This window comes from Sciurus carolinensis, chromosome 14 (assembly GCF_902686445.1).
Source record: "Sciurus carolinensis chromosome 14, mSciCar1.2, whole genome shotgun sequence".
In the NCBI taxonomy this organism is placed as follows: Eukaryota; Metazoa; Chordata; class Mammalia; order Rodentia; family Sciuridae; genus Sciurus; species Sciurus carolinensis.
Window position 1 is genome coordinate 55,029,193 of NC_062226.1, and position 20,881 is coordinate 55,050,073.

A 20,881-nucleotide genomic window follows, 5' to 3' on the forward strand; every position below is an offset into this window, starting at 1 on the left:
CAACAATAAGCAGATAAATTTAAGTATGATCCACATTAAACATCAAAACAAGTACACATAGCAGTATGGATGAGCCTGTCAAACACAATGTTGAGGGAAAGAAGGAAGATACAAATGAATATATACTACAAGATTTCATTCTCAAAAAGTACAAGAAAAGAAGCAAAATTAATCCATGCTATTTAAAACTAAGGATAGTAGTTATCCCAATAAAAGGGTTTTTCATAATTTTCTGTTGCATGATCTGGATGTTTGTGATGAGTTATACAGTTATCCAGGTAAATTTATGTATACATATACACACACACACACATTTTTTAAATAAAAAGGTTTTTAATTAGGTTCAAGTGCAATATAACAGTTAACTTCTTCTTTTCCAGATACCACACTCTAACCCAGTGATTCCTAAACCTAACTCATCAATAAAATTGATTAGTGTTTCTTTTATTTTTTTTAACCTCCACAGTAACAGAAGATTAAACCCAGGGGTGCTCTCCCACTGGGCTATATTCTCAACCTTTTTAATTTTTATTTGAGACAGGGTCTCCTTAACTTGCCCAAGCTGGCCTCAGTCTCCCAAGTTGCTGGAATGTAGGCATGCACAGCAACACCCAACTTAATGATTATGTGGGGGCCTTTGTGTTTCTTAAACGTATAGATTACAGGATTTTTTTGAACATATAGATTCAAGCTAGAAATTCTGATTCAGTGTATGTGTGACAAGGTGGATTAAAATATATGCTTTAAAGAAAATGAAAAATTTCTTTGTGATTTTGACTACTCATGAGCAAGTGCTCTAAAAGTGATTAATAGAATTTTGAACCTCTTTTTCCATATATGTAACAACATAAAAAAAATTATCCTAGGACTGGGGGTGTTGCTTAGTGGTACAATACTTGCCTAGCATATTTACAAGGCCCCACACTCAATCCCCAGCACCATAAAAAAAATTAATCTAAAGTAGATGAATGCTCACATAATTGCCAGAAGACTTTACAAATGCTCAGTGAAGTCTTTCCACCAAACCAGTGTACCAAAACCCTACCTATGATCCCATGTGGATACACAAGTAAGCAATAATATAGAATGAAATTACAATCCTAAACACAGGAAGAAATAGAAATGGTCTTACCACAGAGATTTTCTTGGATCCTATGTGCCTCAGCTAATCTTTCCTCAGCAGCCCGTCTTCCAAGACCAGCTTCCTGTCTAGCGACAGCCAGGTCATATTCTAGACTTTGTCGCAATGCTTCTCCTTTTTCGACCTCAGAGCGGAGCTTGGCAATCTGGCTCTCATAGCTTAACAGCTAAAAACAGATTTCTGAGATCATGCACCAATATTAAAACATGTCTGTGAAATTATGCTCATGAGCTCAAACATTTAAATTTCTTAGAGAAACTTGGTTCTAAGATATTTGTTGGATAAGAATAAATAAATCTGTTTTTGGAAACACCAGAAAAGAAGCACTACCTTACTAAATGACACTCATGAAGTTTCTTATTTTTAAAGAATCTACTAAAAAAATAAATTCTTAAGAGAAGTCACACCTAAAAAAAATTTTTTTTTTAATGCATGACACACAGTAAAGAGTTAAAAACTCATTTCCTCCTCTACTCCTTCTCTTCCCTAAATGTAATCCAGAAGCACATTGCATAAAATTACAGTTTGGTAAATACTGTCTATTTTATTTTTCTTGACTATGACATCATTGATAGAACATAAAGGAAAAAAAGCACTAATTTTACAAAAATGTTATCAAACTGATATTTAATTTGTGACCTTCCATGAAGTATTATGACAGAGAGAGGTCAGAGTTAGAACTAGATAATTTATAAGGTCCTTCCTCACTCTAAAACTGTATGATCTAATGAAGGATTCATTAATAATATTAAATACTTGCTATGTGGCAAGTACAGTGAAAGATACAAAAACAAATGGGACAGTGCCCTGACTCAAGGGATTAAATGTTGTAGAAAAGTATATGGGCTAAGTTTTGTAAAATAAGTAAAAATAAAACACTGTTAAAAGAAAAGCAAAATTATTTACTGCTACTAGGACAGACATGGCGGAAGAGAGAAAACTAAAGAAAGGTACCTTATAAGAACATCAGGTTAGAAATAAATAGTCTAATTACCAAAAACAAAAGGATTTCTGAAGGGTAAGATCAGAAATTACTACTAATAAAACAAAAAACAAAAAGAGACAGAAATACAAGAAACTACCACTAGTACACATTAATAAAGTGTGACAAAAGCTATATTTCTTCTCATATAAAGAATAAGAATTTACAAAAATCCATTCATAGTTAAAAGAAAAAAAACGTAGAACCACATTAATTATAAAAGTTAAAGTTAAGTCCAGTATTTGTTTCAGATTCATTCCATCCCTCCCTGCTCACTCCTTCTCCTAATAAAGGTATAAACATCTGGGTATTCATAGTGGATCAATCACTTACCTGTTACCTCTCAGATTCCTACAATCTTTCTCCAGTTTTAACCTCTGTCATAGGAACTACACTTCCCAGGGTCCTTTGGGAACTGTCTTCCCAACACATTTGGCCAATGAGAGACCTTTGAGCACTTTGGGGCAGAAGAAGTAAAGAACCAAAATATTTCTTCCCATCTAGATCTAACTCAATCATGTTTTCTAAAAGTGCAAATCCTTCTGAATAGTACCTACTTCCCTGGCCTTTGCTCTCTTCTAAGAGTTCTGGCTTCTATCAACTTTCACAGTGGAAGTCGCTTCCTAATGTTGCTACCATCCAGGTTAATTTAACACCTGTTATTTGTCTCTTCAGGTCTCATAGTACCTGTATAACCAATACCCTCTACTAATGTCCCTTTGATGAGAGACTCAGTATGGTTTCTATTCTTATGACTGGACACCCATTAATCTTGCCTTTTTTTTTTTTTTTTTTTGGTACTGGGGATTGAACCCAGGGCCTTGTGCTTTCGAAGCAAACACTCTACCAACTGAGCTATATCCCCAGCCCTAATCTTGCTCTTGGTAGATGAAATGGTCTCAAGATGGTTTCTGACAGTGAGTAGCTAATTTGTTTGAGTCTTAACAAGTGAGGACCTCCTTGCAAGTAGAAGTGGGGTACACAGAATACCATGTGGTTACTAGTCTTCTGAAGCTGAGCTTTAAGAATGAATAAGACTTGAGACTAGGAATGTAGCTCAGTGGTACAACACTTGCCAAGCATGGGAATGCACTGGATTTGACCCCCAGCACCTCAACACAACAAAATAAATAAAATAGACCTAACAGACTGAAGAAACAAACATATAAATCATGAATTATCTTAGAAGGGAAAGAAAACTATTGTTCTTGAAATATAAATGTACATACACACACAACTCAAAACAAAAATGCACATACACACTAAGATAATAATATAATAAAACAGAAATTCGTAACTTATGAATTAATCACTATGATTAAACATTCTTTATGCAAATCTAATTTAAGAGATTGTTCAATGATTGAAACAGTAACCTATATTATTTCAAAAATGTCTAATTTATAAATCCTTTAGTCATCACATTGAAATTTAAAAAAATTTTTTTAGTTGTAGATGAACACGATGCCTCTATTTTATTTATTTATTTTTATGTGGTGCTGTGGATCCACACATCCACCCAGTGCCTCACACATGCTAGGCAAGCGCTCTACCACTGAGCCACAACTCCAGCCCCTACATTCGAATTTTTGATCAAGTCAAACCATTAATAAGAATAAATATAAGACAACATAGAAATATAATTCATTAAATTTTATTACTACATTATTCCACTGTATAAAAAAATCATGTTTTCTTTATTATAGTTTCCTGTTAAGCAAAAGAATGTTTAACATGGAGTTTGTAATATCAATCTAAAATATCAAACTCGACTTTTTTTAAACTTTTTATTTTTTTCATACATGTATATAGGGTAATAAAGTCTGTCTCATTCTACCATTCTTCCCATCCCCACGGCCCCACTCCTCCCCTTACTCCTCTCTGCACAATTCAAAGTTCCTTCATTCTTCCCTACCTACCCCCCACTAGAGATCAGCATCTGCTTATCAGAGAACACATTCAGCCTTTGGTCAAACTCAACTTTTAACATCACTTGAGAGGAAAATAAATTCTACCTCTGCATTGTGCTTAGTTGTCATTTCTAATTTTTCTTTCTTAGCCCGATGTAGTTTCTTTCTGAGATCAGCAGTAATATCCGAATCTGCTTCATTTTTAAGCATTTGTTTTACATCTGATGAGGCATTCTTCAACCTACAAAATAAGAACACAATAAAATATTATTCTTATAAAATATATTTCACAGCATTTGACATTTCTGTTAACTTAATTTTCAAAAAAACATAGGGAAGATAATAAGGTTATTGACTTAAAGAAATCTATAATCTAGTAAAAGATGTCCACTACAAAAGTTGGGTAAAAATGCAAAGCAGTGTATCACTCATAGCAAACCACTGGCAACTGGGCATCTACTACATTGTTCAAGACTGGTATTTAACTGGGCTTGGTAGACCATGATGATTATCCCAGCAACTCAAGAAGCAGAGGCAGGAGGATGGCATATCTGAGGCCTGACTGGACAACTTATGGAGACACTCTCAAAATAAACATAAGAAAATGGGCTGTGAATGTACCTCAATAGTAGAGTGCTAGCCTAGCATGTACAAGCTTCTAGATTCAATTCCCAGTACAGAAAAAATAAAATAAAAAATTGGTTTTTAAACTGTCTAATCATATCACAAGCTGGGTAGTCGTAAAAAACAGAATTCCTCCTTTTTCTTTTTTCTGCTTTGGTACTGGGGATTGGGCCCAGGGGCACTTCACCACTGAGCCACATCCCCAGACCTTTTTATTTTTTGTTTTGAGTCAGTTTCTCGCTAAATTATTGAGGCTGGCTTTGAACTTGCATCCTCCTGCCTCCGTCTGGGATTAGAGGCATGCACCACCACCACGCCCAGTTTTTGTTTTTGTTTTGTTTTTTTTTTAATGATACATTTTATTTACTGCAAATGTAATACATATTACAAAAAGAAAAGGCATAAATAAGACAATACAGATTTAGTCTGTTTTAAAACAGTAAATTAAAGCACTCTACTCTCTTGCTGCTGAAAGGAAAGAGGAAGGAAGGAAGGAAGGAAGGAAGGAAGGAAGGAAGGAAGGAAGGAAGGGCAAACAGAATTTAGAGGTAGAAACCACCTAGAAAAAGAGCATAGAAGATGAAACAATATCAATAAAATACTGGAAACTGGAAAGTTGATATGTAACTGATTTACTTAAGAAAGTTAAATTCAATGCAAGCAGTGGGAAAAGCAATGTGTTTATATCAGAGCCTCAAGAAGCTAAGTCACTGGTAATACTTTGGAAAATGGGAGTGAAATAGGGCAGAAAACAAGAAAATTTGTTAAAAGTCTAACAACAAAATAAAATAATTAGATCCTCGGACCTTCTTTTCCATACACAATACAAGTACTTATCTCTTCCCCAGTCTGGCAGAACCCTAGGTTTCATTCCCTGGAGAGGATGAAAAAGAGGATCCCTGACCAAGGGGTGGGAGGCAGGGAGAGAGTGGAAAATGATGCGGTGTGATATTGGCCAAAATGTATTGTTATACTATGCATGCACAAATATGTAACAACAAACCTCATCAATATGTACAACTACATTGCAGCAATTTTTTTTTAAAAGTAGGGAATAAAAGAGAGTTCCTGGATTATAGAACATTAAATACAACGGGGTAAGAGTTCCCTACTAAAAACAAGAGACTTGAGTAAATTACAGATGCTTCTTAACTTACAATAGGATAATATCCCAATAAAACCACTGAAATTGAAAATTCTTAAGTTGAAATGTATTCAATACACCTAATCTACCCAACCTCACAGTTTAGCAACACAGTACACTAAATTCATTATTTACCCTCATGATTACATGGCTGGCTGGGAGTTGCAGGTTGTCCCCACTGCTTGGCATCACAGGAGAGTATTGTACCACATTATGCTAGCACAGGAAGAGATCAAAACTCAAAATACGGTTTCAGCTGCATGTATATTGTTTCCATACCACCATAAATCACAAGTTGGACCATCCTAAGTCAAGGACCATCTTATAAAAAATGAGAGCCCGGTCTTTTAATACTACTTGTCTGCCAGAATAAAGGTAGCCAAGCAGGGATTGGAAGTATCTTCCCTAGATCCCTGGATAATCTAACTAGCCAAGTGAAAAGGACCTAAAGATGCTGATACCTGCCAGCAAAAGAGCTTAACCAGATCACCCTATAATGAATGCCACAATCACAAAGCCTCATACACTGAGCTTCCAGTCATCTTTTTAGAGTAGGTCCCTACTTTTAAATATGAGTATGCAGCCAAGGATAAACAGATTGCATCAAACCCAAAAGACGGAGATCAAAAATAAAGGGAGAGGAAAGGAGCTTTTTTAAAAACTATACAGAAAGATGGAGAAAAACTAAAAGTAATATCCTTAGAAAAATAGGAGAAGATATGACAAACAAAATCATATCATACAATAAGAAATGAAATATTCTGAGCTGGGGATATATGCTCAGTAGGTAAAGTGTTTGCCTTGCAAGCACAAGGCCCTGGGTTCAATCTCCAGCACTGCGAAAAAAAAAGAAATGAAATATTCTGAGAACAAAAAAATAGAGCTTTTGGGAAATAAAAACAAACAGAAAGGGAAACTAAATAAATAAATGTAAAGGAAAAGTCTTTCAAAAAATAAAGGATGATGAACATTTTTTAAAAATTTAAAAATTAGAGAACTAAGAAGTTCAAAATTTAGAGTGAAAAAATACAAATTGTAACAAAAAAACCTTATTATTTTTCAAATACTGTGCTAAACATTTTGCACATACAACTTACTTGATCTTCACAACAAACATATTAAATAGGTACCATTATGACCCTTATTTTACAGATAAGGAAACTGAGTCATGGAGAGGCTGTCCAAATTCATAAGGCTATTAAGGAACAGGAGTGGAATTCATACTCTGGCAACTTGGCTCCAAGATATATATGTCCTCTTTACAGCTACACTATTACTCTCTGGATGGCAGGAAATTATTAAATAGTAAAATTTTTTTAAAAAATCTAAACTCTGAAGGATATGAGTTTCAATCCATGAAATTTGAATGTATGCAATTTCAGAAAACAAAGGACAAAAAAAAGAGTTCCTCCAAAATTCAAGAGAGAAATGAATGTGTTTTACACAAAGGATTAAAAAATCTGTTTGGCATCCTTTCTCAACAGAAACACCAGAAATTAGAAGACAATGCTGCAATGCCTGACAAAATTCCAACAGAAAATAATTTCCAACTTAGATTTTGCCCAAAAAGTTATCATGCAAAGACAAGGCCACAAGAAAGACTATAATTCAAATCTGCAAGGCTTCACAGTATTTACCTCCCATGAACTGAGATTTCTCAGAAGGCTAATGAAGGACTTGTTTGGACCTAAACTGAGGAAGCCATGAGATAGTACAAGCATTCAACAAAGGAAAAAAGGGATTTCCAGGATAGGGAAAAAAGGAAATGCTAACATGACACCTGAGCAGCAAGACACTTAAAAGGAAATATGTTCCAAGTGGACAGCCCAGAGCCTCTAGGAGTAACTTCTTTAAAAAGATGATGACAGGGGCTGGGGTCACAGCTCAGTGGCAGAGCAATTGCCTGGCATGTGTGAGGTACTGGGTTCGATTCTCAGCACCACATATAAATAAAATAAAGGTCCATTGACAACTAAAAAAATATTTAAAAAAAAGATGATGACAGACAATACAGAATACTCCAAGTATCTAAGTACATTGAAAGGAGATTTAAACAATTCATTGGGAGCAAGAAATTGAATTCATGTTAAATTCACAGAAACTAAGCAAACAAACCAAATGGGAACCAAGACAACTATTAAATCTAAGAAAAACAAAACGTACAAGTAAGAAAATTGTTAGTGAACAGCTTTACACGGGTCAACTCAAATTTTTCAAAATTATAACACTGATAATTTAACCAAGGTTGTAACATCACTAAATGCAGAGAAAATAAGAAAAGAGATACAACAGATAAGGATATTGAATTATTAAATACTTAGCCACAAAAAAGCCAAGCCCAGATACCTTCACTAATAAATTGTTTTTTCTTTCTTTTCTTTCTTTTTTTTTTTTTTTTTTTCCTTCCCTTGCATGCAAGAAGACTGAATCTGGGACCTAGCTCATGTTGGACAAGCACTCTACATTGAGCTGCAATTCCCAGCCCTTCACTAGTAAATTCTACCAAACATGTATTAAATAAATCATATCAATCCACACAATAAAGGAGGAAGTAAAATTCCCACCCATTTTGAGTCCAAAATTACCCTGATACCAAAACCAAACATGAGAAAAACTACATACTGATATATTTTATGAATACATATACAAAAATCCTCAACAAAATAAAATCCAAACAACTATAGTAAACCAAATCCAACAACATCATAACAGGACTACTCAATGGGACCACGTGTAATTTATCCCAAAAATATAAAAACCGGTATAAAGTCTGAATATCAACACACCATTTTAATGAAATAAAGGATAACTAAAAGATCATATCAATATTCACAAAACAATTGATAAAATCTAATCCTATTCAAGATAAAAACTAGCAATAAATTAAATAGAAGGAAATGTCCACACTAGATAAAGAGCATCTACAAATAAGTACAGCTAGCATCATACCTGATAAACATAAAAGCTTCCTCTAAGATACAGAGCAAAGCAAAGATGAATGCTATTAACATTTCTATTCAAGACCCAATCTAAATGATACAATCAGGTTAAAAAAAAGAGAAAGGTAAGAAAAAAAAATCATGCATATTGGAAAGGATAAGATTCCACAAGAAAATTATAAGAAATCCATTTTTAATAAAAAAGAACTAGAACTAGCCAGGCGTGGTGGCACATGCCTGTAATCCCAGTGGCTGGGGAGGCTGAGACAGGAGGATCTTGAGTTCAAAGCCAGCCTCAGCAACGTGAGGTACTAAGCAACTCAGTGAGACCCTGTCTCTAAATAAAATACAAAACAGGGCTGCGGATGTGGCTCAGTGATTGAGTACCCCTGAGTTCAATCCCCAGGACCTACCACCTCCCCCGGAAAAAGAAAACCTGGAAAAAACAATTTCAGCACAGTCATAAGATTAATATACAAAAAACAATTATATTTCTACTTTCAATAGTGAAAAAATCCAACAATAAAAAAAAAAAAATTCTATGTACAGTAGCACAAAAAAGAATAAAATAAGTTAAGGAATAAATTAAACAAAAGCACAAGGCTTCTAACTTAAAAAATATAAAATATTATTGAAAGAAATTGAAGACCTAAATAAATTAAAAGACATTCCATACTCATGTTTAAAACATTCAAATTATTAAAATGGTAATTCTCCCCAAATTGACCTACAAATTTGATATAATCCCTATCAAAACCCCAGAAGACTGTTTTGTACAAATTGACTAGCTGATCCTAAAATTTATATGGAAAGGCAAAGGATTCTGAATAGCCAAAACAATCTTGAAGACTAAATGGTAGAACTTTCACTTCCTAATTTCAAAATTTATTAAAAAACTACATCATCAAAGACTATACCACTTCACACTCACTAGAAGATGGCTATAATCAGATATGTTGGTAAGGATGTGGTGAAACAAACTCTCAGATATTACTAGTGGGAATGTAAAATGGCCCAGTCACCTTGGAACATAATTTGGCAGCTTCTTAAAATTTTTAACATAAATTTACTATATGATAGAGTAATGCTACTCCTAAGAATTACCCCAAAAGAGAAGCAAAAATGTTCACCAACACAAAGATTTATATGCAAATATTCATAGCAGCATTATTCATAGTAGCCAAAAAGTGGAATCAACACAAATGCCCAACGATTGGTGAATAGGTAACCAAAACATACTCTATCCATAAAATGGATTATTATTCATCAATAAAACAAAACAAAGTACTAATATTTGCTTCCACATGATAGACCTCAAGAATGTGCCCAAAAAACTACATGCTGCATGAGTCCATTGATATGAGTTGTTCAGAAAGACAAATCTACATATTTAGAAAGTAGACTTGTAGTAAATAGAGTTCAAATAACTTTATTTGGACTCTAGAATTGTGATGAATAATTTAGCCATTAAAAACAAAACAGGAGTCTACTGAGAGTTCCTCTCCAAATTGAAAAGAATGATATTAAATAATGTGAAATACTATAATTTTAATCCAAAATATAGGTTTATATAAATAGATATTGCCATTAAAAAAAATCTAAGCAAATATTTACTAAAATATTATGAATAGTTAACTCTAAGAGGTTAGATTACATGCATATATATAAACATGTATACCTTCTCAAACTGAGCAAGGACCCCTTTCTATCCCCACAATGTTTTTTTTTTTTAAATATACTTCAAATGCATTATTTTAAAAGTAGACCTATATCAGATAGAATATAACCTCAAATGTTTTAGTTTTAAATTCATAGAGAATATTACTGATATGTGACTATAAAAGTTCTAAACATTTACTTTCTATGATTATTTATTTGTAAACCACTTGTGGTAGAGAGTTTCACTCTCCTAAATGGTCCAGTTTTGTATTATGGACTTTACCTACCAGAGATAAATGAATAAAAGATAAGCCCCTTACCCAAAGGCAGAAAGAAATCCATGGTACAAAAAAGATGAACAAAAGCAATTAGATGCTTCTTGAAATGTAAACTGAGAGATATCAAGTAAAAGAGTAGTTAGCAAAGGGAGCCTGAAACTAAAAAAATGCTTAAGCAGAAGCCATGAAGCAGAGCTGCAGCAATGAAGAAGAGTAATAAGAGCCACAGAGTTTATGGCAAAACAAAGCCATGACCAAACACAAATGTAAATAAGCAGAAATACAAGAAAAAGATTTAGAGCAGTGGAAAAGAATAATAAATAAAAGGAAGTTTAGATACATGGACTCTTGTAGTCCAAGTTAACAAAGGAACACAACAGTCCCCATAGACTCTCTAGCTCCAATACTATCCCTATGAGGCATCATTCCTGCTCTTCCAGTCCCAAGAAACTTCTATGTCCTTTACCATCCCATGAGAATTCTTACAATTAGCTCCATCAACCACTTCATTCACCCTGTTCCTTACAACCAAAAGCATTTTTCAACTAAAGGAAGAGACTGGAGGCTTACCTTTGGGTCTCACCAGTGGCATTATTTGAAGTGTTTAAACTCATGGTAAATCTTCCAACTTCCTTTCAAAATACCCCACTGTTTCTTAATGATATACCTCTTTATGGATGACTGAAATTGTCCAAGATGTCTGTGACTTACAGGTTAGATGGACTGAAGTCTGTTAACATAATAAACAATACAACAGCAGTTTTATATTGAATCCTGAGAGTATGGGTGACTTTTCTTTTGATCTATGGTCTATTTGTTAACTTTTAAATTACTGCATAACAAATATGGAATTCTAAGATGTTGTAATATTTTATTTCTTTCAAAAAGCACTTGAAGCAAAAGTGACAAAATGTTAAAAACAACATGTTCCTTTTTGTGAGAACAAGGTAATGATTAACTTTTAGATTTTAATTTCTCAAATGAAAAGAAAAATTATAGTAAGTAACAAAATACTGTTGAACTCAGAAAAGGAACACAGAGTGCCTAACTCTAGAGCATAAAATTCAATTTGAAAGAAAGTAAAATCCAGGAGCATGTGTGGGTCCCTAAAGCCTTTCCCATAAATGAGATACTTTTAATGCAATGTTACAACCCAAGAGGCCAAAGTACTCCCAAATAAGGGATACTATGGTACTTTTTTTTAAATTTCAGATGATTTTCATTCAAAAGTTCTCAAAAGAAATCAAACAGAAAAGTTAACAATTCACTCAAATTTACAATCCAAAAATGTCTTTTGAGCTGGGCATGGTGGTGTGCACCTGTAGTCCCAGCGCTCAAGAATCTAAGGCAATAGGCTCACTTGAGATCCAGAGTTCAAGACTAGGATTAGTTGAGACCCAGAGTTCAAGACTAGGATCACTTGAGACCCAGAGTTCAAGACAAGGCTAAGAAATATCACAAGACCCATCTAAAAAAACAATTTGATTAATTAATCAAAATTTTTTTAAATTTTAAATTAGTCTCTTGTCATTTAACAACTTCTGGTAAAGAAAACTAGAGTTATTTTGAACCAGTAACTACCAGCAAGACTGCAGTACTAGTAAACCAAAAGTTTAAAATTAACTCTGTTGCCAGGTGTAATGGCACACACTTATAATCCCAGTGATTCAGGAGGTTGAGACAGGATTGCCAAATTTGAGGTCAGCCTCAGAAACTTAGTAAGACCCTACATAAAAACAAAAACTAAAGGGAAGGGATGTGTCTCAGTAGTTGAGCACTCCTGGGTTCAATTCCCAGGACTACACACGCAAAAAAATTAACTCTCTTGCCAGGTACAATAGCACACATCTGTAATCCCAGTGACTCAGGAGTCTGGGGCAAGATTTCGAGTTCAAAGCCAACATCAGCAACTTAATGAGGTCCTAAACAATACAGTGAGACCCTGCCTCTAAATAAAATATGAAAAAAGGGCTAGGGATGTTGCTCGATGGTTAAGTGTCCCTGGGTTCAATCCTGATGCCAAAAAAAAAAAAAAAATTAACTCTTGATCATGTAGATAACTCTAAGAAAAACTGCTTTTACTAGTCTATACAAAAGATCTTCCTTCATAAATTGATCTTTTAATGATTTATTTTAATAATTAATCCACAGTAATTTTCAAAGGTCAAAGAGACCAAGGAGGAAGAAAGAAAGAGAAGAATATTTATCATGTACTTTGGCCTACTTTCTGAAACCCTCTTCTATGGGAGCTACTTCAAATTATACAGTGAGGGGCTGGGGTTGTAGCTCAGTGGTAAAGCACTTGCCTAGCACATGTGAGATACTGGGTTCGATCCTCAGCACCACATACAAAGAAATAAATAAAACAAAGGTATTGTGTCCTAAAAAGAAATTATACAGTCAACCGTTTAAAACCACTTTACTACAGTGTTAAGCAATCTCTGGGTAACCATTTTAAACCAAAAGATAACAATAATGAATTTGGTCCAAATATATACAAATATCAACATCCCACAAGTACCTCTTCGTATTCCCAGAAATTCCATACCCAAAGAAAGACCATGAGTTTTTAACTCAGAAAGATTTAAAGTAGAATTCCAATAAGTTATCTTAAAGTATGTGGTCTTGGGCAAGTCACTTAAACACTTTGAACCTGTTTCCTCAACCATAAAAAGGGGATAATTATACCAACCTCATATATTTAAGATTTAAATAATATATACCATGATTATATAGTACCATGCACTATCAGTTTTTATTTCTGAACATGGAGCTCTCCAAAAAACAGCAGAATTCAATAAAGGAAGGTAGTAGATGATATTTGGGGTCATCTGGTCTGGTGAAAAAAATGTAATGAGAGAATTATTTAGTGAAATTGTGGGTGTGCAAAGATATACAAAAGGCCTAAAAAAGAGAAAAAGGTGGTAACCTGTTCTATCTCTGCTCCGACTAACCATGCCTCAGAAGAGGGACCACTCACTGAAAGAAAAGGGATTCAAATAAGCAGTCTGAGTCTGTCTCAGTTACAGTGCTGAAAACTAATGGCTCCTATAGATACAAAAGCTCTTTAAAACAGTCAGAGGTTCATGTAGCTCATAGTTCATGTAGAACAGATATCGATGTAGAACAATCTGGCCTAGGGCAAGTACAAAGGAATTTGGGGCAAGATCAGGAATAAAAACCTATTTCTGGTCTGGGGATGCAGCTCAGTGGTTGAGCTCATACAAGGCCCCAGGTTGGATTGCGTTCCTATATTACAAAAAAAAAAAAAAAAAAAAAAAAAAAAACCATTTCTCCAGGACCAAATAACTTTGAGAATAGTGATAAACAAATACAACTATTGTTAATCTATTGAACATCTTACTACAGTACCAAGGCACTGTACTTGGTTCCTTTATCTAGGACTTTGCTGCCCACAACACTACAATCTACAATTGTCCCATTTTTCAAAGGAAAAAACTAAGGCTCAAAGAGTAGAAATAGCTTGACAAATGTCACATACTTGCAGGATCAAAAATCCCAACTCACAACTGACTCGAAGGCCCAAATTCTTTCTGCAAGAAACTTTATGATTCCCAAAATTCGACTCTGTAAGTTATCACAGGTTTATTATCCTTACTTCAATTAAGGAAATTTATCTGATTCAGAGAAGATAAATGATTTGTGCAATACCAGTCAGTTATTTAGGGGAGGCACTGGGCTTCAATGAAGCTCCTCAGATACTGAATCCCAAAATCCTTTACATCTTACCCCGTGCTCCCAAAAGTCAGAACTCCGGGGAACTGAATTCAGAATGGAAGAAGAGTTAGAACCTTAAAGAAATGAACTTTACTGTACTAAAGAGTAATGTAAATGTTAAAAGTACATATTTTAAATCTGTTTTTATTATTTAAAAAAAACTTTTACTGCACACACGTGTGTGCATATGTGGCACAAGAAGGACCAACAGACCTCTATTTACCCTGTAGGAAAAGAACTTAAGATGGGCTGAGGATGTAGCTCAGTGGTAGAGCAGAATGAATACTAAAAAACACTAATTAAAGAAAATTTTCCTGAAATAGGAAAAAAAGTTTAATGTATATTTTGAAAAAGCAAACTGAGTATTTAACAAGATTGACCCAGCACAACTGATATCAAGACACATTCAAAGATAAATTACTGGACTTTAAAGAAAACTTGTACACAAATATTCATGTTCATAATCACCAAAAGTGAAAATAATCCAAATGTTCACCTACTAATCAATGTGGAAATACAACATGGGATATTATTCAATCATAAAAAGGAATTACTGATACATGTCACAACATGGATGAACCCTGAAAACATGCTAAGAAGCCAGACACAAAAAGCCAGATATAGTTTGATTATAGTAATATAAAATGTTCACAATAGGTAAATGCACAGAAATCAAAAGTAGGCTCATGATTGCCAGACAATAGGGAAAGGGTGAACTGCATCTGATTTCTAATAGGTTTTTACTGGAGGGATGAAAGAAATGTTCTGGCATTAGATAGTGGTAATGGTTGTACTTTATAGTGAATTAGCTAAAAACCATTGAATTCTACACTTTAAAGTAGTAAATTTAATGTGAATTATATCTCAATTTTAAAAACTCACCAACACTGGAGGTGTAGTTCAGTGGTACAGCACATGCTCAGTATCTGTGAGACCCTAAATTCAATTCTCAGCACCAAAATATAAGTAAATTCATCATTTAAAAAATCCGAAAATAGCCGGGAACGGTGGCACACACCTGTAATCCTACCAACTCAGTGGGGGCGCTGAGGCAGGAGAATCACAAGTTCAAAACCAGACTCAGGTACTTAACAAGACCCTGTCTCAAAATAAAAAAATAACTAAAGGGCTGGGGATGAGGCTCAATGGCAAAGTGCCCCTAGGTTCATTCCCTAGTACCTTAAATGAATAAATAAATACTAAAATAAAGTCTTCTTTAACTAACTCTTATTTTCTTTCTCTTTCAAGCTCTAATATTAGCTCCTGATGACATCTGAGAGCAATGGCCTACCTCCATGTTGTTTTAGGAAGACAATTCATGAAAGGCCAAACTTAGGTTTGTAGCTAAACTTAAACTCTCATGGGATTTCTGTGCTATTCAACACGGCAAAGAAGGTAAAATAAAATATATCTCTTCTTCCAAAAGACTAAAAAATAAGGGAATAATGAGGACAGTCGAGTAGGTAGTAACTAATAAAAATACCAATGAGTTAGGAAGCTAAATTAAAGAATGCAGTGTGCTCATGATTTATCTCTAACTTTACTTAAAATTTCCCTGTGAAACACAACAAAATTAAAATAAACAATAATTTGGCCAAACTACATGAGTAATTAAAAATTCCTTATAACAGGCAATTAACATCAGCCTTTCTCTTCTTCAATATCTATGTAACTTTTTATTTTTTTGGTACTGGGGATTGAACCCAGGGGCTTAACCACTAGGCCACATCTCTGGCCCTTTTTAATTTTTATTTTATTCTGTTGCTAAGTTGCTTAGGCCCTCCCTAAGTTGCTAAGGTGGGTTTCGAATTTGCAATCCTACTGCCTTATCCTCCCAAGTCGCTAGATTATAGGCATGCACCACTATGCCTAGTCTGTTTAACTTTTTAAAAATTACTTTCCATTTGAAAATAATCAATCATTATCTGTGAACAAATTGTGTGATTCATCAAAGTCACTCCCTATTATCATCATTCCAACTATGAAAAATCCCTTCTCCAAACAATGTGCTAAAAACTTTGGACAGACTATCTGATTACACTCTATACCAACACCAAGGGGAAGACACTGTTAATATTCCTACTTTATACCTGAGGAAACCAGAGCTAAAAAATATCCAGTTACTTGCCCAAAGTCACATATCTAGTAAGAGACAGAGTCAGTATTCCCACTCAGGTTGCTGATAGCAGACTCTGCTGTGTGCCCTGCTATCAACCTTCAAAACATGACTCAAACCAGTGAGACCTCATTTATCAAGAAAGCACTTCTGCTCCCTGCTACAGATTTCTCCAATTTAAATCATTCTTTCCCACATTCAAACTAACAAGAAGTCATCTCTTACAAAAGATGACTCTGACCTTCAATGGATTTTATATCCAGAAGGCACTTTCACAGGCTCGAGACAAAACCGAGTCATACTGTAGCAGTGATGAATAAAGGCAAGGTTTAAATCAGTTTTTATGTTAATGCTTTAATAGATGAAACTTCTCTTGGTTTTACAGGTGAACTATTCTCACCATTCCTACTAAAACAGATGATATTATGCATATAATTCTTCAATAAGAAGTTTTTTAAAAAATTGATAATGGGGCAATTGCAGTCAAGGACGAATGATCTAGACATCAAGAGGTAGTACCAGCCAGAAAGATTCTACTCTGGGTGTCAGAATCAGTTCTGATACAAGTTCTCCTACCTTACATGTGAGTCCTTCAGTTGCTCATCCAGAACGTACTTACTTAAGCGTGTCTGCACAGAGCAGAGGAAAAGGGAGAATGGATGAAAAGACAGGAGCTAATATTACTGTGGGGGTGGGGGACAACCACCCCACAACCTCCATGTTGTAATTATCCTTAACTAGAAAAAGCCACTGCTTCTCTGAGCTCACAGCCCTTGTTAATCATTTAAATTAGCAGCACAAATTTGGTTTACCAGTGATTTACCTAATCTCGCCCTTCAAGATATTCATCAAATCAACACATTACCAGCCACCAGGTTTCAGCAATCATCTCAACCCACCTCCTTATGGTCTTAAGGGACATTAGTCTACCATCTTCTCAGTCTTACTTTTCCAGGCAGTGCTGGGGATCAAACTCAGGGCTTTGAGTATGCCAAATCCTCAAGCCTCCTCCCCTATCTTCTCAGTTTTGCTGACTTATCAAATAGTTTTCCTTGCCCCCCAAAATATGTCCTTGAGTCAGTGGACCTTCATCAGGTGGCAAATAAACAGACTTGGGTTCAGTAACAAAATAAGTCCATCTTTTTCCCCCATATGCAACGATGCCTTCATTAGTCACCATATCTATGTTGGGAGTCTCTTATCAACAGTTATATATTTCACCTTTAAAGGGGAGGTCTGGTTCTTTCTACAAAACAACAAAGGCAACGGGGTTCAGACTAAGAATTTTTAAAATCAGGGCTGGAGTTGTGGCTCAGTTGCAGAACGCTTGCCTGGCATGTGCGAGGCACTGGGTTCAATTCTCAGCATCACATATAAATAAGTAAAATAAAGGTCCATTGACAACTAAAAACATATTTTTTAAAAAAAAAGCTCATTCTCCAATGCCAGAGAAGTTGGGTGGTTTGCCCAGGATCACACAGCTAACAAATGGCTGAGGTAAGGCTACCACATAAAGTTCCAGTCTTAGACTACTTTGTTCACTTTTCCTCTTAGCAGGTTGCACTACCTTTGTTTCTTTTGCATTTTATGAAAAACCACGTTCATTCCCTGCTCTACCACTGTTTTGTTGTTACTGGGCACAAATTGTTAGGTAAGTGACAAAATGGTAGGTTCTTTTCTCGCAAGATTGTAAGAGCTTTGTAAAATATCAATATATAAGATATTAGTAAAAGCTGAACACCAGCGCTAATAAAAATACGTATTTGTCTAGTGTAAGCGTCAAAAAGAAATAAATATTCAAAAATAGGCACCACTTCTGCAGAAAATTTACAGCTTCTGAAAAACTCACAACTGACTTTTCTAAGAGTCCTGGGGTGTAGGCAGGAGACGCTACAGATGCCAGTCTACCACAATTCGTTCCTTCCTTTATTAAACAGTTGTAAGGTGTGTAATGTGTGGGTGGCATTTTTTTTTTTTTTTTTTTTTTTTTTTTTTTAACAAACATCGTAGTGGTGCACATCCAACTACTCCTACTCGGGAGAATCGGGTAGTAGGATATTATGTTCAAGGCCAGACTGGGCAACTTAGTGAGACTCTATCTCAAAATAAAAAAAATAAGAAGGGCTGGGGACGTACTCAGTGATAGCCTCACTTGCCTAGTGTGCGTTGAGGCCCTGAGTTCAAGAGAATAAAAGAGAAGGAAAAAGGCATAGTCCTTGTCCTGAAGGTAAAGAATCCCGCAGTCTGGAGTTGTAAACCTAACCAGCTCCAAACCGTGGCCACCTGGGTCCTCCCCTCTGGTCCCCCACCCCACTCCCATCCTCTGCGTAGTGTAGCAGTGGTCTCAGTCTAGGATGCTCCACGACCTTCATCCAGGTGGGCGGTGAGACTCAGCCCAGGTAACTGGAGGCGTAGCCCTACAAGGGAGCAGAGCCCAGGACAACCCCAAACTCTGTCGGGGCAGTCCACAGCATTCACTGCAGACGCCCATAACCTCCTATCAACACCTCTCGACCCTCGAAGCCCCCACGACCCACGGTTACCTCGGGGGTCTCTCGTGGTCCAAACTGCACACCCAAGACCCCAGGGGCAGCTTCTCATGGGCAGAAGGAGGCCCAGGTAACTCTCGAGGGAAGAGTAAAAACTGTTGGAACCCGATGGACTCTAGGACCCGGGGTGGGGGGAACAAATAGCAAAGAGGGACAGAAGGAGAAAAACCCCAGAGAGGTGAAGTTTACAACTGCCACTTCCGGAGGGTGGCGGGACTCGACGCCTCTCACAGCCCTCCGAAGACTTTCTCAGACCGCCCCAGCCCCGCCCCACCAGGCCCACCCCTTTCGGCCCCGCCTTCCGCGCCCTCGCCCGCAGCTCCAGGATACGTACACGGAGAACGCCGGGCTCGGATTGGAAGAGCCCTCCCGCGAAGCTGCGCGCCTTCTCCGGCCGGGCGAGCAGGCGCATGCGCCGTTGCTGGGGAGCGGCGCGCGCTCTCCCACACCCGGAGCTCCTCCTCCCGGCGCGAACATTCGCCCTGCCCCCTCTCCTGTGCGGTGTCCTCTGTGCGGTCCCCTTGTCCCGGCCTCAGAATCTCCAGAGCTGACTTGAAATGCGCATTTCCAGCCTCTAAATCCTTTTCAGTCAGAATAAAAATCTGAGATCATATCCCAGCTCCTGCATCTTTAAACTAGCTTCTGTGCTGATTCTTAGGGTCAGGGAACCAACCCCACTCCGAGTCCTGGAGGGGGAACTTGGTGGCCGTGGTTCTGCACAAGTGGCAGCTTTCCCCCTGGACCGCTGCCCAGTTGCACAGAGTTTATTGTCCCCTCCTCCCATCCTCACTGCATCCCAGCTTGGGGTGGTAAACAGGGTTGGAAGAATGCAAGTCAATGCGTTGATGTGTTGATGTTGTTAGGCGCCTTTTACTATAAATATTACATAACCAGGTTCATAGCAAAAAAAAAAAAAAAAAAAAAACCTTGGAGCCATAGCCCGCACTCCATCTCTCTTTACTCGCTTTTCTTTTTCCTCCCCATCCCCCCACCCCACACACACAAACACCCTTTCCCCTCGATAATTTATACAGTACTCTGGTTTCTCCGGATAGATGCTTCACAATCTGCCGCCAGCTCGGGAAGATTGGAAAATCAAATCCTCTTTTGTTCCTTGCCTTTTGAAGGCCTACTCCCCAAAGAACAAAGCAAATTGGTGAGATTTTGATTAAGGATTTTTATCTTCTCCCACCGCGCCCACGACCCCCCCCCAAAAGGTGTTCAATACAAAAAGCCTTTTATGCTAAACTCGCCCCATGTTGATTGTAATAAACCTGAAACCAGGTGTAGTGGTGGTTTTTTTCCCCAGCTCTCCCTTGGGAGAGCCAACGGTCATAAATAAAAATATAAATTGAGATTAAAACCTCCTTGATTCTTGCAGCGCTGAAATCTTAATTAGCTGGAGTTGAGTCATTTAGATTTAAAAAGGAGGTTGCCCTGCTTCCTAATACTATAGCTAGGAAGGATAATTGCTTCGAAAGAAGGTGCTTAAAGAAAAAAAAAAAACAATAGCTCACTCCATAATTTAGAAAATAAAATGGAAAATTACAGCAAATGAAATTAGAGCTTTATTTTATAAGTCAAATGCAATTTTTAATTTTTTTAAATTTATGTTTTAATACCACAAAAGTGAGTATTGCCTGGCAAGGATAAATGCCAAAGGTACTGTATTGCACACTCTAAGTAGTGCAACGTGAGAATTTACAATCTTCATTTATCCCATCATTCAACATTTATAGAATATAGACTATGTACCCAGCATTGAGCTAGGTTATAGAAATGTGTAGTGTATGCAGGACCC

At 36.5% G+C, this 20,881-nt stretch overlaps 1 protein-coding gene and 1 non-coding gene across 2 annotated transcripts in view; both read right to left on the reverse strand.

The window, feature by feature from the left end:
* Positions 1–19,270, reverse strand: part of Ccdc171 (coiled-coil domain containing 171) — a 370,550-nt gene extending 351,280 nt beyond the window's left edge. The window contains 4 exon segments of the mRNA XM_047523648.1: positions 1,133–1,307; positions 4,139–4,274; positions 11,248–11,407; positions 19,075–19,270. Of these exon segments, the coding sequence (XP_047379604.1) occupies positions 1,133–1,307; positions 4,139–4,274; positions 11,248–11,291 (355 nt within the window). The 5' untranslated portion in view covers positions 11,292–11,407; positions 19,075–19,270.
* On the reverse strand, positions 2,916–2,989 carry Trnas-cga (transfer RNA serine (anticodon CGA)). Its single transcript has one exon. It is a non-coding gene; the product is annotated as a tRNA-Ser (tRNA).
* Positions 19,271–20,881: the final 1,611 nt, after the last annotated feature.